We start from the raw sequence: 24,899 nt of genomic DNA, 5'->3' as shown, positions 1-24,899 counted from the left end.
TCCTGTGGCCATGGGGGATGATATGCATGAAAATCAGCGGTAAGTCACTTTTTTCCTGTGCCGTTGTAACTCCGAACGGTCACTGAACCAATGGTTGTAAGTCAAGGACTACCTAATGAACACATCGGCTGTTAAACAGCTTCCACAGTTGTAAAGCAGCCACTGTGATTGTCAAGAGATGCCATGATTCCTATGGGTGCGCTTTGGCCAAACGGGGAGAAATCGCTGGTTTTCAGCAAAACTCTCGTAAAATCCGATTGTGTGACTGCGGGACGCTGTAGGTGGCTGTAAATGCAGCCCTTTTGCCAAGTTTGGTCACATGAGGGAGAGGATCATCAGAACTTTAAACCAGGGGGTAGGTAGCCCCAAGGTAGGTCTATCAAAAATTTGGACACTTGCTAAGCAACCGGTCGTAAGTCGAGGAACAACTGTATTGCAAGTGGATTTCAGAGTGGAGGGTGTTCCTTGCCATGTTGTGCTTTCTCTAAAAGTCTTCATTTATTCTTCCAGCCACCTTTCAGCCAAGGATGGGGGAGCCTCTTTGCGGCTCAATTTTGGGCTAATTTCCCCGATAGATAGAAATGTGTTATAAAAGGGATGGGACTTCACAGTTTATTAATAGGTAAAAGAGGCCTTTGTGTCCATCTTTTCATTTCTATGTCCATACAGGCAGCTGGCCAAGATCATGGCTATCGGCCATATTGCAAAGTTAATATGGCTCAGGCATTTAAACCAGGACTGCCTTTGCTGCTTCATTAGGCCTGTTCTCAACGGACTGTGTCATCATGGATTTCTAGCTGCTTCTGTCACATTGATTTTTTCCATGATAAATCAACTTTGCTTTTTAGTTCAAGAGCTGACTCAGCATATGCTGGAAGTCACTTCTGAAACATGAAAACAATGACTGAATCCATTAAATACTTTCCCCATTTAAATATAGCAGGAGAATCCTAACAAGTTTTGGACTCAAAAAAATGGAAGACCGGGTCGATCCCATCTGTAGAAAAGAGTTTACACAGTTCATTATCCCCAAGTATTATTGGGGCTAGAACTCCTGGTTTCTAGCCTGGTGCCTTAACCACTAGACCAAGCTGCTTCTCTCAATTGTCATTCACTAACTATGCCTCAAAGCAGAAATCTGCGGGCTGAAAGGTATTAGGACAGTCACTGGGAATGGACGCATCTTACAGTTTTTCAGAATATGTTCCTTTAAATGTATTTCCATTCTTCTCTTGCAGGCCTTGAATGTCTATTTTTGTGCAGCCCTTCAGGGTTATGAATGGGACGGTGGGAAAACCACCCTGGAGCATGTCAGACTCCCTCTGAGGTGTTCTAGCTTTTAGGTTATCCCAGAGCTCTCTGGTCAGGAAAAGTAGTGATCTCCAAAATCCTCATTTCGCCTATTTCCATTCTTGAAATAATATCCACAAATAGCATAAAGACGAGAGCATCAAGGTTTACATCTAGCATCCCTTTCCCTGTGCAAGCTTTTCAACCGATTGAGACCTAATAATACTTTGCTCTTTCAGTTTGTGTAGCTGAAGTGCTGGTTGTAAATCACCTGGGCTTTTTAAAAGCTGGCTCCTTTTATTCTCGCTTACGGTCAGGATGCTATATATATATATATATATATATATATATATACGGCTGCTTCTGTTACCTTTTGGATTTATCCCTCAATAAATCACTGTATGGTAAGCAGTGTAGGATAGCAGAAGTTACAAGCATCTTCCTCCGAGGTGAATCGATGCACCTTGTGTAATCTTGAAATATAATCTGCTAGGGTGAGTGGACAAGGAAAAAAGACACACTCAGTCTTCATACACATCAGAGGACTTCGGCGTATGATTTTGTTCGCTGAAGTCACCCACAATAGTAAATATCCCTTGAATCGTTTGGCCTAAATGTAAATTTCCAACCACTTTAAGTCTGATTGAGTCAAGAAATTTCACCAAATTATAATTCGGCTGATGGATGGTTTGCAAATAGTCCTCGATTTATGACCTCATTTGAATCCAACATCTTGGCTAAGCGAGACTTGCCAAGTGAGTTTTGCCCCGTTTTACGATCTTTCGTGCCACAGTCGTTAAGTGCATCACTGCAGTTGATAAGTTAGCAGCATCGTTGTTAAGTGAAGCTGGCCTCTTGACTTTTCTTTGTAGAAGGTTGCAAAAGGGGATCATGTGACCCAGGGCTGTCATAAATACGAGTCAGTTGCCAAGCATCTGAATTTGGATCACGTGGCCATGGGAATGGTGCAACGATCATAAGTGTGGGAAAACAGCCACGTCACTTTTTTTCAGTGCATTTGTAACTTCAAACAGTCACTAAATGAATGGTTGTAATTCGAGGACTACTTGTATTTTATCGATAGATAGAATTTAAGCTCTTATTAAGTTTCGGTTACCTGGTTTCATTTCTTGTTAAAGTATCTGCTTACCTTCGTACAGAGATGTTCTTTTTCTCTTTGGTCTGAAAATAAATGGACACACACACACACACACACACACACACACCTTGTTGTTACAAGCAAGTATTGTTCAAAATATCCTTCTGTCACCAGAACCTTAGAAGAGGAAGTTGTATGGAAATAGACTAAACAGGAAATAGACAATGGAGAGGGTGAGAAGTTTCCTGGGGCCACATGGTTCAGGAGATGTCCTAAAGGATTGGTATTTCATCCAGGCCACGGATTTCTTTCTTTCTTTCTTTTCCTTTTTTGAGCTCAAAATAACAAAACATCTGTCCTTGTACTTTGGGACCCTCATTGTAACTGAGCCACACCCCACTTATTGTTTTTTTTTTTAATTATTGCAGCGTGTCCCATCTTCTCAGGTTTCCTGCCAACTTCCTCACCTTGAAAAAGTAAATTACTATTTTTATGATGAAAAGTAATCGTATATTTCTTTCTTTTTTTTGTTGGTTGATTGTGTGTGTGTATATGGGGGAAAGGGGGAGCTACAAAATGCCAACTGCCTCCTGTCACTCAGTGATTTGAGATTTGCAAAAGTAGTTATATGGGGCAAATTTTAGGATTAAAGAGCTATTTATGAGAAGCCGGTTCCCCTTGTGACTGGTGGCTGATTGTTTCGGCGATATTTCCTGACCTAAACAGAGAAGCAGGATGACCACAGGTGGGCAAAGAAGCAGTGGGGAGCAGCTTCCGACTTGCCCATTGACTTTCCCTGCATAAAGCTAGTCGGGAACTTTCCAAGTCAAAAAGTGACTGGTAACAGTTTGGGAGCACTGAAGCGCATCAACTTTGCAAAAATTGCATCCCATGGGAGTCATGGGCCTTGAATTTGGGGTGCATTCTGTAAGTACATCGATACAAAAAGTTCTTCCTGTATGATGCATCGTTTCGCTCAATTGAAGGTTACAAATTGAGATTGAGAGATTGAGATTTATTAGATTTATATGCCGCCCTTCTCCCAAGGACTCAGGGCGGCGTACAACAATTAAAAGAAACACGTAATACAAAAGTTAAAAAGAAATTAAATGGAATATCCCAAACCCAATTAAAATTGACAATACATTTTTTAAAAAAGAATTCAAATTAAAATTAACAGTGATCAATAAGTTATTTTGTTTTGTTCAGGCCAGGCTGGAAAAGCCAACTTTTTATCAGACATGAAAAATTATTGAAATGGACATGAAAGAATAGTATAGTATAGTATAGTATAGTATAGTATAGTATAGTATAGTATAGTATAGTATAGTATAGTATAGTATAGTATAGTATAGTAATATATATATATATATATATATATATATATATATATATATATATATATATATATATATATATATATATATATATATATATATATATATATATGATGCCTGTTAATTCTGCTTCCTCATCTTTTTATATCCAAATATTGTGGATCAAATCTCTGTTTGATTTGGAAGACTGTCTCAGCCAGTCATCCATCCTTCCTTCCTTCCTCTCTCTCTCTCTCTCTCTCTCTCTCTCTCTCTCTCTCTCTCTTTGTTTCTTTCTTTCTTTCTTTCTTTCTTTCTTTCTTTCTTGTATATTTGAAAGAGAGGCTTGGTTCAGGATTCTGATTTGGGGATTTAATCCTTCTCTTACGCAGTCTCTGATCGGTGATTGTTTTCCTTTGTCTTCTTTTCTATACAGGCAGTCCTCGACTTATGACCACAATCGAGCCGACAATTTCCTTGGCTAAGTGAGATGTTTGTTAACCAAATTTTGCTCCATTTCGTGACTTTTCTTGCCACAATCGTTAAGGCAACCACGGCAGGTGTTAAGTAATTAAGACTGTTGTTAAGTGAATCTGGCTTTCTCCCTTGACTTTACTCGTCAGAAGGTCGCAAAAGGGGACCAGTGATCCCGGGACACTGCAACCACCATAAATATCAACCAGGTTGCTAAACATCCAAATTTTGACCACGTAACCATGAGGCTGCTGCAGCGGTCGTAAGTGTGAATAATGATCATGGGTCACTTTTTTCAGTGCCGTTGTAACTTCGGACAGTCACTACATGAATGGTTGTAAGTCGAGGACCAACTGTAGTTTGTGGTTCAGTGTTTAATGATCCTCTGCTGCTCATCTTCATCCTGCGTGAATCTACTGGTTCTTGTCGTGGTTCTTCTAAGCCAGTCTTGGCAGCCTCATCCAACCCCATTTAAGCCTCAAAACACCTTTCACGGCATTGTTTTCGAAACAAAATTGTGTGTGATCTGCATTGTGGTGCCTTAATCTGGGGGGGGAAGCGGAACAGATTTTTCCTTGTTCTCTTTTGCCGTCTTTGACGCCTGCTGCTATTTTGAATTCCCTGCCACTCGGTGTATAAATATGCTCATCCTTATTTTGGTTGCGCTGAGCCTATTTTTCTCGTGGCTTGTGTTGTGACATATCCCTTGAATGGCTCTCTGCTTTTTTATGTAACGTTTTCCAACTGGTATTATTTATTGGTTAGCTTCCTGCCTGCAGAAGCTCAGGGTGGCATAGTCACAGCTCCTCCCCTCCCCATTTTCCCACCATCACAAGCCTGCCGCGGCTCATGAATGGGCAGAGAATGGCTGATCCAAAGATACCAGAGAGACTCCGAATCTTGGTGGCCCTGTGCTGAGTCTGGTATCTCCTATACAGTGGCTCTCATGTCGCATTTATTTCTTATTTCTTTCTTTATTAGATTTTTATGCCACTTTTATTACTTTATAAGTGACTCAAGGTGACAAGTATACACAATACTCCTTTCTCTTCCTGTTTTCCCTATAACAACAATCTTGTAAGGTAGGTTGGGCTGAGAGAGAGAGTAACTGGCCCAAAGTCACCTAGCTGCTCTCGTACCTAATGTGTGATTAGAACTCAGCGTGTCCTGGAGATTGACCTAAAGACATCCAGCCAAATTCATGCCTAAGGTGGGACTAGAACTCACCACCTCCTGATTTCTAGACCAGCACCTTAACCATCACACAGAACTGAATATTGCAGGCATAATTAAACAAATGAGATTTACTAGCAATTTGTGCTTTCAGATATATAGATCCCATTTGTCTAATCAGATATAAGTGAAATGCGGGGCTATCATGCGGGACAGGAGCCGAGGTGGCGCAGTGGTTAAAGTGCAGCACTGCAGGCTACTTCAGCTGACTGCAGTTCTGCAGTTCGGCTGTTCAAATCTCACCGGCTCAGGGTTGACTCAGCCTTCCATCCTTCCGAGGTGGGTGAAATGAGGACCCGGATTGTTGTTGGGGGCGATATGCTGACTCTGTAAACCGCTTAGAGAGGGCTGAAAGCCCTAGGAAGCGGTAGATAAGTCTAACTGCTATTGCTATTGCTATTGCTAGAGTGCTGTACTGCAGCCACTTCAGCTGACTGTTATCTGCAGTTCGGCTGTTCAAATCTCACCGGCTCAGGGTTGACTCAGCCTTCCATCCTTCCGAGGTGGGTGAAATGAGGACCCGGATTGTTGTTGGGGGCCAATATGCTGACTCTGTAAACCGCTTAGAGAGGGCTGAAAGCCCTATGAAGCGGTATATAAGTCTAACTGCTATTGCTATCTATCTATCTATCTATCTATCTATCTATCTATCTATCTATCTATCTATCTATCTATCCATCCATCCATCCATCCATCCATCCATCCATCCATCCATCCATCCATCCATCCATCCATATCTCTTATCCATCTATCTAGAGCCGAGGTGGCACAGTGGTTAAATGCAGCACTGCAGGCCACTTCAGCTGACTGTTATCTGCAGTTCAGCTGTTCAAATCTCACCGGCTCAGGGTTGACTCAGCCTTCCATCCTTCCGAGGTGGGTGAAATGAGGACCCGGATTGTTGTTGGGGGCCGATATGCTGACTCTGTAAACCGCTTAGAGAGGGCTGAAAGCCCTATGAAGCGGTATATAAGTCTAACTGCTATTGCTATCTATCTATCTATCTATCTATCTATCTATCTATCTATCTATCTATCTATCTATCTATCTATCTATCTCTATATCTCTGTCTGTCTGTCCATCCATCCATCCATCTATCCATCCATCCATCCATATCTCTTATCCATCTATCTAGAGCCGAGGTGGCGCAGTGGTTAAATGCAGCACTGCAGGCCACTTCAGCTGACTGCTATCTGCAGTTTAGCGGTTCAAATCTCACCGGCTCAGGGTTGACTCAGCCTTCCATCCTTCCGAGGTGGGTGAAATGAGGACCCGGATTGTTGTTGGGGGCCGATATGCTGACTCTGTAAACCGCTTAGAGAGGGCTGAAAGCCCTATGAAGCGGTATATAAGTCTAACTGCTATTGCTATCTATCTATCTATCTATCTATCTATCTATCTATCTATCTATCTATCTATCTATCTATCTATCTATCTATCTATCTCTATATCTCTGTCTGTCTGTCCATCCATCCATCCATCTATCCATCCATCCATCCATCCATCCATATCTCTTATCCATCTATCTAGAGCCGAGGTGGCGCAGTGGTTAAATGCAGCACTGCAGGCCACTTCAGCTGACTGCTATCTGCAGTTCAGCGGTTCTAATCTCACCGGCTCAGGGTTGACTCAGCCTTCCATCCTTCCGAGGTGGGTAAAATGAGGACCCGGATTGTTGTGGGGGGAGATATGCTGACTCTGTAAACCGCTTAGAGAGGGCTGAAAGCCCCATGAAGCGGTATATAAGTCTAACTGCTATTGCTACTGCTATCATCTTTAGGCAATACAACAGCCTCCCTCCCTCCCTTGGTGACTGTACATTCCTGGCCATACTAACTCTGATTAATTGTTCTCTACAGAAACCAAAGCCGAAGCCTCGACCATCTATCACAAAGACTACATGGGAGAGCAACTATTTTGGGGTGCCTTTGACCACTGTAGTGACCCCAGAGAAGCCCATCCCCATTTTTATTGAGAGATGCATTGAATACATTGAAGCAACAGGTAAGCAGGAAGGCCATGTTTTAATGGTTAAAGTTGGTGCTTAAGCGGTGGCTACAGAGTGGCAGGGCCACATTGCTTAGCTGGACACAGCTGGGTCTGTCAAAATGTGGGGTTCTCACCACCCTCCCTTTTTTAAAAAGTGTGATATTCCTATTTTAATGACAGGTTAAAATAGGTATATCCTATTTTATGTGATGTACCTATCACATAAAGGCATATGTGATACCCAAACTAGGTAAGAGCCGAGGTGGCGCAGGTGGTGCAGCACTGCAGGCCACTTCAGCTGACTGTTAGCTGCAGTTCGGCGGTTCAAATCTCACCGGCTCCAGGTTGACTCATCCTTCCATCCTTCCGAGGTGGGTGAAATGAGGACCCAGACTGTGGGGGCGATATGCTGACTCTGTAAACCGCTTAGAGAGGGCTGAAAGCCCTATGAAGCGGTATATAAGTCTAACTGCTATTGCTACTGCTATAATGTCATCAGTCATTATAGGGTAGTGAAACATCTGCAAGAAACCAACCAAGCTCAGAGAGCATCAAGGATGCCGCATTTCGATAACATTACAAATATTCTCAGTTATTGATACCTGTTTCAAGACACGCATCCCGGTTTTCATCTATTTCCTTCACTATAATGAAGGGAAACCACTGTTGTTTTTTGTAATCATAGAGAGGGGTGCTCTGAGGGGTACAAAGTGGGGACTCGGGACCACATATGGCTCTGGAACCATGGGTTTCCCACTTTGGGTTGGAGATACCTGGCACTGTTTTGGAGATGGTTGGTTTAGGATGATTATTCTGAGGTTTACAGTCCTGGGTAATACAGAGGAAATATCAGATTCTTGTTCTCTATCAATTTCTCATGCTTTCAGAGTGGCTTTGTACTTTTTCGTTGCTAGCAATTGTAGAGTGTGCTTCCCCTCTGCTAAATTGTGATAATGCTTGCACAGTGACGGACGAAGTCAGGAGCTCCTAATTGGCACTGGTTTTTTTTCTCTGTTTCTGCCTCACTTCGGGTTCTCACAGCCTGCAATGATGGAGCAAAATAAAGGGGTTTTTATCATGCTTTGTCTTGTGAGCAAATAACACACTATTAAACAAAAACTACGGGGACATTCACTGCCTGCCTAAGCAGAAGAAATAAAAAATGAATCCGGGAATGGGAATAAATCCAAATGTCTCAGCACGCTGGTTAGGAAACGGAAATGATTTGTCCACGTAACTATTGAACGCAGTTTAAACTTAAACTGCTTGGAAGGCATGATGTATTCTGGTAGGATTTGAACTTGGACTTCAAAGTGTTGTGTGAATGTTGCTGCCATCTGTCTTTCCCCTTGGTTAATTATGTAGAGATAACCTTTGAACCGCCAGAAGAATTGTAGGCAACTGTGTCTTGCATCACAACTACCCCTGTTCTTTGCTGATTCTTCCTGGTGTGTCACGCAGGTAGAAAGCTCTTGATGTTATCCCAAAAGCTGCAAAACTCTTTGGAGAAGGGTGTGTGTTTGTGTGTCATTCAGCTGTGTCTATTACATTACATAAGTAGACTTATACTATACAAAAACATATGTGCAATTCAAATAATTATTATAGTTAAATCATTTGCACTTGGCTCTCGAACCCCATGAATAAAAATGGAGAGGCTGCTTTTTGGTGAAGGCTTAAACCAATTTTTAAGGGCCTCTCCCCTCTGATAAGTCTTCCAAACTTCTTCCCTTATCAGCTCTCCTCTTTACTGCATCAATAATTGACAGTAGTGTCTAACCGTGGAGGTTCAAACAGAATATGAATCTTTTTATCCCTTGCAGCTACAGTAGGTGAAATTGGATAACATCTGCCGGCTGCTTAATTATTTAACTATTAGCCAGGTTGATCTGGAAGCCTTAAAAGACATCCTTGCATTGTATATGCCTGTCTCCCCGTAGGATAAATCCTCAACAAACCTCAGGGTAAAATTGCAAAGCTGATTTTTGGCTGCGGAATATTTGCTCTTATTTCTAACGAAAATAAGAACGTCAGGTTAGTTATTTCTATTGAAACGTTTCTCCTTATGAAGATAGATTTTGTCAGCCTTCATTTTGGGGGGGATGGGTAGCATTTGCTGGTGGTTTGGCGGGGCTATTTGTTGAAATCACTCATTCAATTCTGGTTTGCTAATCCGCCACCTTAAAAGCAAGGTGGGAGATACTCTTGGTGGTGCTAATACCTTGGATGTTCTTGGGGGAAACTTCTTGAGAGTTATTTTCAAACAATATCCTGCAGAGAGTGTATCCTGCACGGGTCAGCCCTCTCTGCAATTCATCCCATACTTGACATGCTTCCTGCTAAATCTATTCTCCACGTTCACCGTTCCTCTTCCACCTTTTTACCTGCCTGGTCACCCCGAGAGGCACATCTGTTTCTCCTGTGCTCGGAAGCATGTCAGAGCAATAAGCCTCTTAGCGGTTATAATTGGGGAAAAGCAGAAAATAATAAGTTGGCTTATATTGAATGCTGCATTGGGAGATAGGAACTCTTTCTTAGTCTGGACTTTGGCACAGAACTCCACATTGTGGCTGTGTTTAGCAGTGCCAGATGCCAAGGAGGCTGCAGAATAATAAGAATTTTGATTACTTTTATTTATTTATGTGTCCTCCCTCTCTCCCTCTCTCTCTCTCTCTCTCTCTGTCTCTCTCTCTCTCTGTCTCTCTGTCTCTCTCTCTCTCACACACACACACACGTGTCTCATCATCTGTTAAAAGTGTTTGAAGATGGCCACTTTCATATAAGCTCCTCCCTTGTATGAAACTAATACTACACAATTTAAATAGTCAATTCACACAGAATGGATTAAAAAATCAATACAATGGTGACCCACAATGTTTTTTTCCTTAATGCTAATAAACCCCCCAGTTTACAGTACGGTATAATTTAACACAGAATATTTTTGGAAAGAACGAAAGAGATTCAGATATGTATGTAATACAGATATGTATGTAATACAGATATGTAATATCAGTGGAACTGAGTCTGGATTATGGGATATTGAAAAACCGTCTTTAAAGAGATGGAATAGGAAGTAGGAAATGAAAAAAAGTAAAAGTTTGTGGGATTAATCTAGTGTGGGGGAAGGGTCTTTTCCCCCCCAAAAAAATAAAGGAAGGAATTTTACTAGAGTGGTTGGCTCCGTCAAGCATTACTTAGTATGATGGCCATGACTCAACATGGTGAGTTTGGGCTTAGTTGAACAAAGGAAACATTGAGGTATTTTCAAAGCAATCTTCCAGAGTTCACATGGTTACCATCTGCAAATGTCCTGGAGAAGTTGGCAACGTAATCGGAATTCGGTCTTCTACAGTGCCATAGAAAGATTGGGCTGCAGTAAAGAATGGCACGGAGAGAATTTTTAACGGGTGACTTTCCAAGCCTGGTTTATAAACATGCATGGGGTGGCAAACTCCGTTTTGCTCTCTCCCCAAACTTATCTGTAGTTTGACCTACCCATAGTTTGGCATTTCGTGAACTTTGGCACAACGATTGTTGGAAGCCAGGCTTCTGGATCAGAGCTGTCTGGTCTAGCCTCTTGCCCCCCCCCCCCTTTTAGTCTTTGGTATCTACAAGAGGGAATGAGTATAGGGCAACAACTTTCCCAATCGGCTTTGAGTAGCAGTAACAGTGTAACAGAGTTGGAAGGGACCTTGGAGGTCTTCTAGTCCAACCCTCTGCTCAAGGAAGAAACTCTACACCACTTCAGACAAATGCTTCTCCAAGATGTTCTCCTGTTGGAGCAGCCACAACTTCTGGAGGCAAGTCGTTCCACTGTCAGGAGATTCCTCCTTCGTTCTAGGTTGCTTCTCTCCTTGGTGAGTTTCCATCCGTTCCTTCTTGTCTGGTCTTCAGGGGCTTTGGAGAACAGGCTGACCCCCTCCTCTCTATTGCTGCCTCATATATTTTAGATGATAGCTAGGATTGCCCTCAACCTCAAGCAGCCTTGGGGTGGGGTGTCCCAAATTCAGTCCAATCAGTTTATGGCTGCTCCCATCCCCAAAGGCGTTCTGCCACAGGCCAGCTCCTTCAAGCCTCAATTTTCAATTTTCCCAAAGTGGCCCATTTCCCTTTACAAGTTGCACAGTTGCTCCAAACCATGGTTTGGAATTTTAAGGCATGGTTATGAAAATGTTCTTGTCCCGCCTGTTGTATTAAGCCAGTGTTTATCAACTTTGGCACGTTAAGACGTGTGGACATCAACTCCCAGACATCCACGCGTCTTAACGTTGCCATGGTTGAGAATCATTGTTCTAGAAATTGCTGTAACATTCATTCAGCCAGTCGCACCCGCAGAATCTAAGCCCCTGTCATCAATCATAAGGCCAAAATAATGAAACTCGCAACTGAAGTTCCACCCTTTCATCTGGGGCATGCACACCTGTAAAGGACGGACAGGCCTAGCTCTTTGGGAACTGGTTTCCACTGAGAAACGATGCAGATTTAAAAGCAGCAGCAACTCTTCACTGTCTTGGAGCTGATCCGATTCCTAACTTGGCGGGAGATCGGTTCAATTGTCACCTATTGTGTTTGACAATTGCCCTTTGCGATGCCACAGACACATTGCAAAACAGATGCCCGTGTAGCTTTCTCCGGTGTAAACGTCGACCTCGAGGATTTTTTTTTTGCTACCGATAGCAAAACACAGAGGATAAACAATTGGATTGTCTGGCCCAGGGACGTCGTGGCAAGTTTCTTTTTCCCCAGTCCCCGATAATCGTCCCGTTTTAATGTGGCTTCCTTGGATCTGTTCAGATTGAAATCAAAGAACGGTAGCTTTAGGCTAAAAGGATTGCGCCACATCAGTCCCAAAACCAGCAAGAGCTGTTGGCATCCAAAAAGGAGCTGGCATTTTTATGAAGGCCCCATCAGAATTTCAGCCCACTGATGTCATGGACTCGGAATGTGGTAAGGCAAGAATAGATACCAGGGCGAAGATTTAAAAAAACAAAAAAAACCCCAGGAAATTTGCAAACTTTTAAGAATTGCTTCAACTTGGTTTTTTTCAGTTAAGAAATTGCAGACTTGGAAGGAAAGCTAAATCCAGGTGTTTCTCTGGAAGGATTGCTTTAGAACAGTGGTTCCCAAACTTGGCAACTTTAAGACTTGTGGACTTCAACTCCCAGAATTCTCCAGCCAGCTCTGCAGAGCTGGCTGGAGAATTCTGGGAGTTGAAGTCCACAAGTCTTAAAGTTGCCAAGTTTGGGAACCACTGCTTTAGAATTTAACCGTCTCTTTGAGAGTGGCATCGGCTATCAAACAAATGGTGCCGTTGTATTGTAGAGGTTATGTAAAATCTCTCTTAATACCCAGGCAAATTTTGCCTTCTAGGGTTTGTTTTTCTCAATGTTGACAGCTTTAAGACATGTGGACTCCCAACTACCAGAATGGCTGGGGAATTCTGGGAGTTGAAGCCCACAACTCATAAAATAGAGTTAAGAAACACTCTTGTAGGTGACAATGCAGGCCAAGGGTTTTTAACCAGGGTTAGATTTCAAGAAACCTATGAACTTCAGTGGAAAAGGAAAATAGCTTCATTTTCCCTGACCTCTAACTGAACAGTTAGCTTGTCTTGTTACTGATTTAATGGATTAGGGAAAAAAGCCACCTTGATAGCACAATCTATGATATATTTAATGCATTTAAATCACACACACCCCAGGTCATAATATGATTTGATGTCGACTAAATGCATTTCTGCTAGTTTCACTGAAACTGAAGCTACCTACTTTCATATTAATCACATTTTTCACACACATTTGAGGAAAAGTAAATTCCGTTTGTGCTGACAGATCTTTGATAGCAAATGGCACCTTAAAATGTTTCTAATTTGGTTATAGGCTTGGATCAATTAGACATTTGGATTTTTTTTTGCAGGAATATTTTAAATATTTTCTAACACTGCAAGAAGAACACTAAATATAGGACAGCCGTCAAACAGAGTGTTGAAAGGCTGATTATCTGTTTTCAAAGATGAAATGTTTACAGAAAAACACAGATTTGTGGTGCAGTCCATTGCCATATTTAGGTTAAAGTTCCTGGAAAGACATGATGTGATGAAAAGGAGGCTATAAATGTATACTTTGGAAATAAGCTCGCTCGCATCCTGGGGTTTTTGCTAGCGGAGAATTTGGTCTGTTGAGATGGAGCCCACCTACTTCAATTGGTGTTATTCCCATTTTATGAAATGATAAACAAAGAGCTGAGATCAGACTTGGACAGAAACGTGCAGATTTGTTAAGATATTTTTTAAAATGAGGATTACTATGTGTTTGCTTTTGAATATTTTCTGTTGTTCACATTATAATGGAATAACAGATTTAGAAGGTACCTTGGAGGTCTTCTAGTCCAACCCCCTGCTCATGCCCATTGCAGACAAGTGGCTGTCCAATCTCTTCTTAAAAGCCTCCAGTGATGGAGCAGCCACAACTTCTGGTGGCAAGATGTTCCACTGGTTAATTGTTCTCACAAAATCCTCCTTGGCTCTAGGTTGCTTCTGTCTTTGATCAGCCCCATCCATTGCTTCTTGCTCTGCGCTCAGGTGCTTTCGACCCACGTTGAGAACCCCCCCTATTCCTACCTCTTTCCCCCAATTTAAACTTTATTCCCCTCTGTCGATCATCAACGGGGGCAAATAGCCCTGGCTGTTAATTTGCATATACAGCAAAACAATTGTCCTCCCATCATCCAGCAAGCAGCTATATTTGGAGACTGTTTGGTGCCTGCAGGAAGGACGGGGAGGCGTTGCTGCATAATGTCCAGCTTCTGACAATTGTCCCATTCTGGAAAGGGCCGTGTCCGATGGAGTAACTCGATGGGACACTGTGGGCTTCTCTGTTGAATGAAAGGGCAGTGGGGGAAAAGCGAGGCCTCCGTTCCAAGAGGCGTTATTATATTCCTCTCTTCCACCGGCGGAAGCCCAGGAGCTGCCCTGGGACAGCTTTGCTCTGGGCACGACTCCGATGAATGGAGCGTGTGGGCTGGTTACAGGAAGCCGCCGGGCATCGGAAGAGGGCCTCCCTCCCTGCCTTCCGTCGGCCCTCTGAGTTCGTAGAATCCCATTCTGTTCGCCTGGCCGAAAACCGAACGGTTGCAGGAACTGGGCATGGCTAGTCTTGTGAAGAGAAGGAACCAGGGGGAGACAGGATAGCAGCGGTCTTCCAATATTTGAAGGGCTGCCACAGAGAGGAAGGGGTCAAGCTATTCTCCAAAGCCCAGAGAAGGAATAATGGATGGAAACTGACCAAGGAGAGAGATTCAACTTGGAAATAAGGAGAGAAATCCTCGGACAGGGAGAGCAATCCACCCATGGAGCAGAAGTTGCCTTGAGAAGTTGTGGGAGCTTCATCTTTGGAAGCTTTCAAGAAGAGACGGGACTGTCATCTGTCAGAAAGGGTGTAGGGTCTCCTGCTTGGGCAAGGGAGTTGGACTAGATGACCTCTAAGGTCCCTTCCAACTCTGTCCATCTGAACAAATAGCCTACACAAACATTACCTAAGCTAGGTGTAAACATCAAAGGGCGTGGCCTTAAAAATGACCCGTGACGCCAACTGGGCTCTCAAATGGACGAGGATGTTAGGGAAGGAAAGGGAGGGATTTATCTCCTCCTCTCTTACCCCAATGCTGCTTTGTCTCTGTGCAGGCGGTCTCGGACTTACGACCATTCATCTAGTGGCCATTCAGAGTTACAACAGCACTAAAAAAAAAGTGGCTTATGACCATTTTTCACACTTAAGACCATTGCAGCATCCCCATGGCCACGTGATCAAAACTCGGGACGCTTGGCTACTGATTCATATTTACAGCAGCTGCAGTGTCCAGGGGGGTCACACGGTCCCCTTTTACGACCTTCTGACCAGCAGATTCACTTAACAACCCTGTTAACAACTGCAGGGATTCACTCAACCACTGAGCCAAGAAAAATGGGGAGAACCTCACTTAGTAACAGAAATTTTGGGCTCAATAAGGGTCGTAAGTCGAGGACTACTTGTAGTGTAAAGGGGACAACTTACAGCCCCTAATTTTAAGCCCAGGTTATACACCCTGGGAAGTTGCATTCCCGGTTTCTTGTATAATTATCATTTTGGATGGCCCCTAAATGAGTCAGTTGCCTACATTTTGCCTGCTTGTGAATGAGGTGTGCATCTGTCAACAAAGAGGCTTGTTTTTGGCACAGAAATGGGCCTATTGTAATAGCTCACCTACTGTTCTCAGTACACAACGCCTGCCTAGTTTTGTGTGTGACAAGGATTGGGTGTAAAACAGGATTTGATAACGTAAACATGGAAGTGGATTGCAGGAAACATTGCTAAACATTGCTTTTGCGCCCCAGCAAAGTGGAGAGTCGCGTTCGCCATCGATGGTACGATTGGGAAGCTGCTGCCGGCTCGGATTGGATGGGCGTTTCTGTTCCTCCTGGGTGTCCCTAAGTCCCCGTGTAGGCTCCACGCTCTGCTTGCTGACTCCGGGGAGTAGAACATCCCCCAAATCTGCTTGTTTTGCTGTGTGCATTGCTGGCTGAGGAATCCTGGGAATTGAAGTCCACAAGTCTTAAAGTTGCCAAGGTTGGAGACCCCTGCCTTATGTGGGTGGCAGAGATGGGTTCCTACCGGTTGAGCCAAACCTGTAGTAACTTGGTGACCTGGGTCGCTGGAACGGGCAGCAACCCAGGCCTGCCACGTCCCCGAACCGGTTCTCCTACAGTGCTGCCATCTTGGCGGCGCAGAACAATTTTCATTGCAGAAATGTAATTTTTTCCCCCTTTTAAACATTTTGCGCATGTGCACGGAGCAAACTTTTTTGCGCGGCAAACCGGTAGTGGTTCCACCACAAAATCGCGGAGGACAAAATCGCGCTCGACGAAAGCGCGCATTTGATGTCATCACAGCGCGACGAAAACATCGCGCTGTGATCGAAAAATGTAAAAATAAAGCTAAAACCTTCCCCTAACCCCCCCAAACCTACCCCTAAACCTACCCCTAAACCTAACCCTTAACCTAACCCTAAATCTAACCCTAAACCTAACCGTTAACGTAACGCTAAACCTAACGCTAACCCTTAACCTAACGCTAAACCTAACGCTAACGCTCTAAACCTAACCTAACCCTTAACCTAACCCTAACCCTAACCCTAACGCTTACCTTTATGTGAATCGGCTTGCTTTAATTTTAATTTTATTTCAATTTTTAATTTTTTTCGTCGCGCTGTGATGACGTCACATGCGCGCTTTCGTCGAGCGCGATTTTGTCCTCCGCGCTTTTGACGGGTCACGGTAATGCCGGCAACAACCCACCCCTGATGGGTGGGTGGGTGAGCAGGCGGGCATCTTTGCCTGCCAGCCAGGGATCAATTGCATAGTTGCAATTGGCAGTTTTTAAAGCCATCCCATTGGTGATTTCTACCCTCTGAATAAACCTTGCGGACGCCCCTATTTTTAACCTACCTTCCTGAATGGGAGAGAGGCGGCAGCCCTTTGCTTTCTCCCAAGTAGGCCTCTCGGAAAGCAGCTATCCAGATTTGAAGATGCTAAGATGCTGAACTGCTTGCCAATATGTAGATGTATATAAAGACCTTCCTGCAGCTGCCAAGAAGGATAATCTTCTCCTGGTTTCTTAGCTTCAGGGTGGCTTCCAGATTTCCACACCGGCTCTCTTTCCCCACTCAGTGGCTTCTCGTTGTTTTTTAAAAAAAAGCAACCATTAAACTTCCTTGAACTTAAAGCAACCGGGCACTCCGAGATTTATGTGTCAAGCTTTCTCATAGGAGCTTGCAATCTTTATTTCAGCCCAGTAAGAGAAACGAAAGCAGAAAAAGAAAGGGCCTGTTTGCAAAACAGCAGATGAGATTCCGGCACAGGCCAGATTTAAACCAGAGTCAGCTTGTTTTGATTGCTTCCTTTGGGAGGAAAATGCTCCCATATTGAAGTACATACAGGCTGTCCTCAACGTACGACCACCATTGAGCCCCAAACCTCTGTTGCAAAGCAAGGCCGTTGTTAAGTGAGTTTTGCCCATTTTACCACCCTTTTTTGACACAATTGTTAAGCCAACCACTGCAGTTGTTAGAGAATCAAGCGGTCATTAAGTGAATCTGGCTTCCTCCATTGATTCTACTAACCGTCATAAATATGAGTCCGATACCAAGCACATGAACTTTGATCACGTGACCACGGGTATGCTGCGGTGGTCTTAAGTGTGAAAACCGGCCGTAAGTCACTTTTTTCAGTGCCGTTGTGACTTGGAACGGTCACTAAATGAAGTGTCATAAGTCAAGGACTACCTGTAATCACGGAGGCGCTGTCAAAGGGATTGGTGGACATAGACGTTTAGCATTTGTGCTGTGGGTTTTTGATACGTGCACCGATCAGGTAGTTGGTTTATACCAGTGGTCCTCCAACCTTGGTAACTTTTAAGACCTGTGGACTTCAACTCCCAGAGTTCCTCAGCCAGCAACTTTTAAGACCTGTGGACTTCAACTCCCAGAGTTCCTCAGCCAGCAACTTTAAGGCCTGTGGACTTCAACTCCCAGAGTTCCTCAGCCAGCAACTTTAAGGCCTGTGGACTTCAACTCCCAGAGTTCTTCAGCCAGCAACTTTAAAACCTGTGGACTTCAACTCCCAGAGTTCCTCAGCCAGCAACTTTAAAACCTGTGGACTTCAACTCCCAGAGTTCCTCAGCCAGCAACTTAAAAACCTGTGGACTTCAACTTCCAGAGTTTCTCAGCCAGCTTTGCTGGCTGAGGAACTCTGGGAGTTGAAGTCCATAGGTCTTAAAGTTGCCAAGGTTGGAGACCACTGATTTATACCACCCTCTCCCCCTCCCCCCCAATTGCCAAAAAAACCCCAAAAAACGCCTTAGCCATTCATCGCGGGTCATTTATAGCTCTTTGTAATTAGGAAATATAATTTCTGCAGGGGCGTGAGGTTATAGTAATTATACTTTTAGCTTTATCATTATCTCCCCACAGCATCTCAGAGCAATTAAAATCCACCGCAAAGGTGTAATATAAACTGTTCCAGCCACATGGATACAGAAAGCAGAAGGTTATTCATCACCCCAAGTTTCTGCCTCCCGTTTCTTTCCTTGCTGCTGGTTTATTTGCTCTTTCTGCCTTTTTAGCCATTTAAAAAAGCTTTAGGACTTGGAAGGAACTAAGTCAGGGCACTGACGGCCCCTCATTTCCCTCGACACTTTGAAAGTGGGGCGCAGCGCAAATTCAATACAAAACCACCCTTTCCTCGGTATCGTGACTTGCGGAGTCCTTGGTGCTCTCTGAGCTGTGCTGTTTTCTTGCAGACCTTTCATTACCCAACTAAGTAACCTCATCAGTGCTAGGAGTGTGGAGTCCTTGGTGTTGTGTGAGTTTAGTTGTTTTCTTGCAGATGTTTTATGACCCAAATATGTAACATCATCAGTTCTAGAAGAGGGAGGGGGACGACGACAGAAACGACAATGATAAATCCCCCGTGTGGTCTTGGATGCTTTTTAAACTTGGTTGCTTTCTTGCAGACGTTTCGTTACCAAACTAGGTAACCTCATCAGTGCCAGGAGGAGTGAAAATCATGGCTTGCATCTCTGTGCCCCCATTTTCTGGGCAGAAGGCTGCTATACTCAGTCTTCCATAAAATACTTCTTCCCTGGCAACGTCCTCTTCGTATCTGCACTTTTCCTCTGCTCTAATCGCTTTCTCTCCCCACTCTCCCCCACCCCACAAACCAGGGTTGAGTACCGAAGGGATTTACCGAGTGAGCGGAAACAAGTCGGAGATGGAAAGTTTGCAGCGACAATTTGACCAAGGTAGGACTCGCAGCCTCCGTGCTTTCACTTGAGGTGGGGGTGGTGGGGGGAAGCAGTTTAGGAACGCGGTCATGCTTTGCAGATAGACAGATTGTTGGGGGTGTGGGTGGGGGGCTCTTGCTTTTAACTTTTTCTGGAAGGCCAACCAAGTTGGAGACAGAGGCACCTCTAAATGGGAGGCTGTTCCAGAGGGCCAGTTTTTCCCTTATGGAGAAACACGGCTCCTGGGCCTCCCCCAAGCTGCTTTTCCCAGCAGGATCCTAACACAGGGGTAGTCCTTGACTTAACAGCCACACTTGAGCCCACAATTTCTGTTGCTGAGTGAGCTTTGCCCCCCAATTTTACAGCCTTGGTGTTGCAGTTGTTAAGTGAGTCACTGCAGCTGTTGAGTTAGCCACGCCGTTGTTAAGTAATTCGCAATTTAATGGGTTTATATGCCGCCCGGGGGACTCAGGGCGGCTTACAAATACGAATGAAATAAAATAACACACAGGGGGGGAGAATACAAACTGTACAAACAGTATTAAAAACAACATACATCCGGTTTAATTGGGGGTTGAACCTGATTTGAATCAGCAACCCCAGGCCTGCCAGAACAGCCAGGTTTTGGTGGCTTTTTGGAAGGCCGCAAGGGTGGGAAGGATCTGGATCTCTGTTGGTAGCTCGTTCCACAGAGCCGGAGCAGCTACAGAAAAGGCTCTCCCCCAAGTGGTCGCCAGTCGGCATTGTCCGGCCGACAGCACCCGGAGGAGGCCTAACCTGTGAGTTCTTATCGGACGTTGGGAGGTATGTAGCAGGAGACGGTCTCTCAGATGAATCTGGCTCCCCCGTTGACTTTGCGCATCAGGTGGTCGCAAAAGGCAATCATGTGACCCCGGGAGCCCCTGCAATGGTCATAAACACGAGCCAGTTGCCCAATTTTGATGACCGAGGGGACGTAAATGTGAAGAATAGTCTTTTTTTCCCCCCAGTGAGGTAACTTTGAACAGCCACTAAGTGAACCCTTTGTAAGCCGGGGACTACCTGTAATTGGAGAGATTCTGGTCCGGAGATGCCTTCCTGCTGATAAATCTTTGTCTAGTTTCCATCCACAACCCCACAAGTCACAAGGCTGAGGAAATTGCGATTTTTGTATTAAATTCGCGCTGCATTCCGCCTTTCTGAGTGCCAAGGGGGATGAACGGCCATTGCCGTCCCCTTCGTTCCTCCCGACCACTGAAACTCTTTTAAATTGATCGACATTTGAAGAAGGACAGCCAAACTTTTTAGCTGGGGCTCTTCCCTCCCCTCCTCTAACCCTTCAATCCTCTCTCCTCGCAGATCACAACCTGGACTTTGCCGAGAAGGATTTCACTGTGAACGCTGTAGCCGGAGCCATGAAGAGCTTCTTCTCCGAGTTGCCGGATCCCCTGGTACCTTACAACATGCAGATCGAGCTGGTGGAGGCTCACAGTGAGTATGTCCCCTGCCTACCTCTCTTAGGACGCCCCAGGGAGCATCCATCGTGTTTGCTTAGACTCACATTTGAAACCGAAGCCACAAGGAGCACCAGCTTCTGAGCTGTTGAGCATCCAGATTGCGTGTCAGGCAGCGTCGTTGCTGTAGAGCAGTGTTTCTCAACCTTGGCCACTTGAAGATGTCCGGATTTCAACTCCCAGAATTCCCCAGCCAGCGAAGGCTGGTTTCTTGTGCTGCCTGCATCCCACAGATGGGGCTTTGCTTGTTTGCAAGGATCAGTTTCTCAGATGCCACAGACTCCCTGGGGTTGGCGACCCCCCCCCTGGGGTTGTAGACCCCCCCTACAAAGACTACTTTGTAGAAATAGAGGAGACTAATAAAAAACCCTCAAATGAAAAGAAGGACCAGGGGAGACATGATAGCAGTCTTCCAGTGTTTGAGGGGCTTCCACAAAGAAGAGGGAGTCAAGCTATTCTCCAAAGCACCCGAAGGCAGAAGCAATGGGTGGGAACTAATCAAGGAGAGAAAACCTGGAACTAGGGAGAAATTTCCTGGCAGTGAGAACAATTAATCAGTGGAACAGAAATTGCCTCCAGGAGTTGTAGGTGCTCCATGGCTACAGGTTTTCCAGAAGAAATTCGACAACTGTTTGTCCAGAACGGCATAGGGCAGGGCTGCCCAACTTTGGCAACTATTCGACCTATGGACTCCAACTTCCAGAATTCCCAAGCCAGCCATGCTGGGAGTTTGAAGTCCACAGGTCTCACAGTTGCCAGAGTTGGAGATCCCTGGCATAGGGCCTCCTGCCTCAAGCAGGGGGTTGGACTAGAAGACCTTCGAGCTCCCTTTCAATTCTGTTGTTCTCCAACATCTCAGGCCATTCATACATTTCTACCTAACTGAAACAGGTCCAGGATCCTTTTCTGCCCAGAACATGATCTCCCTGAGATGACTTCTTCGGAAGTCCTGCCAGGTTATTTTGGCTTATCCAGAAGCTGTAAGGCCCTCTTTGGCTGCCGAAGTAAAAAAAAAAAAACAGGGCAGGAACGGGTGCCTTGTGGCCACTGCCTTGATGAAGTGGCAGGGGTGCAGCCAATCTGGGCCCATGCAAGGCCAGTTGCCGTTTTTTTAAGTCTAGCAAGATAAAATTAGTTGTCTTTGAACTGTATCTCAAAAGAGCCGAAGACAAATTACAACATATTTTTAACTGGCGTGTTTGTCTGGAGCCTGGCTCGGTCTGCAGCACCTCCTTCATTGAGTTGCTTCCAGCTTCCCCCACCGTAAAATCCACGCGGGAGGCTGAAGTCGTTTTATCTCCTCTCGTTTTCTATTTTTAAATTAATTGATTTGGGGTTCCGGTTTGTTTCGGTGACTTGGCTTTCTAATTCTATCCACTGCCAGTTATTAGATTGTTCTGTGATTCCCGATCTCTTGGTTTTTAACCATGGTTATTTGAGTCGTCTACAGCGGTTTCAAATAGGATTAGAGAATGCTAGAACATGCTAGTCACTTTCCTGATAATTAGTATTATTATTGTTATTTTGTATACAGCCTTGGGGTAGGCGAAATACCTGCAACCCTGGGGCTGTTTAATTCAGAGAAACCCTCTGTTTTCTTCGGTTTTCTTTAGGCTGGGGCAAATGATGCAGTTTCCACATCCAATTGCAGAATTATACAAAATAAAATTGGTATCTCAGTAGTGCCCCCTGGCTGGTTCAAATAAAGGGTAAATGAATAGCCAAGGAGCACCAGTTTCTCAAAATATATGGAAAACTTCTAAGGTTTGAGGCAGTAAAAAGGGCTTATTTATTTATTCATTCATTCATTCTTTCATTCGCTGCTTTCCTTCACATCACACCCCTTTTTTGAAAGAAGTGAAGAGATTCAGCGTCCAAATTTATCTGAGCTTTGTCTGCTGCAGTGTGTCTCAAATTTGGTCATTTTAAGATGGTTGGGACTTCAGCTCCCAGAATTCCCCAGCCAGCCAGTTAGGCTGGCTGGGGAATTCTGGGAGTTGAAGTCCCACCCATTTTAAAAGAGGCCCAGATTGAGAATCCCTGGTCTGACGACTCTGTTTTGGGAAGCCTCTCTTCCGTTTTCAAGCTGCCCTGAGGATGCTGAAGTCCAAACGCTCCCCCCCCCCACACACACACTGAGCCAGCAATGCTGCTGTTGACAATCCTGAATTTCACTGCAGATGCACTTAAAATTGCCAGAGCTCCGCACGGCGCTGAGAGCTCTTTAAATATTTAACTGTGTGGTCTGTCTTAAGTGGAGTTCGGCGTCTCTGCTTTAGAAGCCGTCTCCGAGGGGACTCCTGACAAAAGATGCCTTTGCTTCTGTTGCTCTGAAAGATAAGTTTTTTTGAATTTAAAAAAAAAAATGAAGCTCAGAACGCTGCCCTCTCCGATGACGGATTCACTCTGGTGACGTCGCTGCGTTGTTGTTTTTATTATTTTTATTAAAAAGCTTCAGAACAGAATAAAAGGCTGCTGTTGACTTAAGGAGTTGACTTCTTCGGCAGGCAGCCTCCGGTAATGGTTATGGTGGCTGCTGCTGCCACCCCTGACGTCGTTAATGCAACCCTTTCAAACAAAAACAGGAGTAGGTTTTCCAGAAATAGGTTGCCATTGCCTCTTCTTTAGGGCTGAGAGAAAATGACTGGCCCGAGATCACCCAGCTGGGTTTGTGCTGAAGGGCAGACTCCGTCCGTCTCTAAGCATTATATATTACTCAAAACAAAACAGCTGGCCTCCAGAGGTTGTGAATTCTCCAAGACCGGGCGTTTTTAAGAAGAGATTGGACAAACCATTTGTCTGAAATGATAAGAGGGCTTCCTGCCTGAGCAGAGGGTTAGACTAGAAGACCTCCAAGGTCCCTTCCAACTCTGTTGCTCTGTATTCTAGCCCACATTATACCTGGAGTTTTCTGTGATCACTTGGGAAGACTTGACTATTCTGCTGAAAAACTATTTTCCCCTTCCTGGTTTAAATAGAACGGATTTCATGAAATGTGAGGCTTTTGAACTAGGCGGGCCCAGCTTCCTGCTAGTTCAGCTAGGCCAGCAATTGGAGGTTCTTGGGACTTGGGGAAGAAAAATGCAAAGTCCAATAAATTTATATAGTTTATAGTATCTGGTACCTCTTACAGTAGGTTGTTTTTTTTGGGGGGGGGGAGGAAACTAATTTTAATGGCCACATATTCCTTGTCATCTTCATATAAGACAGATTTGGCTGAATAAAATTCTCAGATGTTTTGCCATTTGTAAGTCGTGTGTATCAACTCCCTTATTAGCTCGTCTCCTTCCTTGGGACAGCCTTGGAGGGGCAGCCTCTGCTGATATTGGGGGGCGATGGGGGGGGAGGAAGTCCAGGGTAAATAGGTTTATTCCTTAATCCGGAGCTGCTGCTGATGGTTCCACTTGGAAGACCCTCCGATCGCCTTCCTTTTCTCCTCCCCAACAGAGATCAACGACCGAGAGCAGAGGCTGCAGGCGCTGAAAGAGGTGCTGAGGAAGTTCCCCAGGGAGAATTACGAGGTCTTCAAATACGTCATCTCTCATCTGAACAAGTAAGCCCCCCCCACTCCCCCCCCCCGGTCCCCTTCCCTCCCTCTGCGGTGAGCTGGAACCCTCGCCGCCTCCGTCACACCCACCCACCCCCGGAAGGCCTTTAAAATCTCCCATGGGGGTCATTGCACAAACCCCGCTGGGACAGCAGAAGGTCCCCCCCTCCCCCAGGTGAATCCCTTCCCCGTTTCTCCCAGATAAATGAGGTCCTGGGCCACTTTTTTCCCAGTGCCGTGGTAACTTCAAACGATCACTAAATTCGGCTCCCGCATTCCCAGCTCCTCCCTTCCACAGAGCAGGGAGTGCTGGTGGCCCTGGGAAAGCGGCAGGGTCCCCTCTGGGAGGGGAGGGGGTGAGGGGCAGTGCCTGACCCCCCCTTCCCCACCCTTTGTCCTTGCAGGGTGAGCCACAACAACCGCACCAACCTGATGACCAGCGAGAACCTCTCCATCTGCTTCTGGCCCACCCTGATGCGCCCCGACTTCAGCACCATGGACGCCCTGACCGCCACCCGCATCTACCAGACAATCATCGAACTCTTCATCCAGCAGTGCTCTTTCTTCTTCTACAGCCGGCCCATCGTCGAGCCCGCCGGCGCCACCCCCAACTCCCCCTCGGCCCTGCCCATCAGCGCCCCT

The 24,899-nt window shown here is 45.1% G+C and overlaps 1 protein-coding gene across 1 annotated transcript in view; it reads left to right on the top strand.

The window, feature by feature from the left end:
- The window catches only part of ARHGAP35 (Rho GTPase activating protein 35), a 48,832-nt gene that overhangs the window by 21,548 nt on the left and 2,385 nt on the right, over positions 1 to 24,899 (top strand). Inside the window, exons 3-7 of the mRNA XM_032227646.1 lie at positions 7,272 to 7,416; positions 19,158 to 19,235; positions 20,556 to 20,687; positions 24,158 to 24,263; positions 24,662 to 24,893. Coding sequence (XP_032083537.1) covers positions 7,272 to 7,416; positions 19,158 to 19,235; positions 20,556 to 20,687; positions 24,158 to 24,263; positions 24,662 to 24,893 — 693 coding nt within the window. The remainder of the gene's footprint in view (positions 1 to 7,271; positions 7,417 to 19,157; positions 19,236 to 20,555; positions 20,688 to 24,157; positions 24,264 to 24,661; positions 24,894 to 24,899) is intronic.

This window comes from Thamnophis elegans, chromosome 12, assembly GCF_009769535.1.
Source record: "Thamnophis elegans isolate rThaEle1 chromosome 12, rThaEle1.pri, whole genome shotgun sequence".
Taxonomy (NCBI): domain Eukaryota; kingdom Metazoa; phylum Chordata; class Lepidosauria; order Squamata; family Colubridae; genus Thamnophis; species Thamnophis elegans.
The sequence above is the reverse complement of the archived record's forward strand: the minus strand, read 5'-3'. Positions and strand labels throughout refer to the sequence as shown.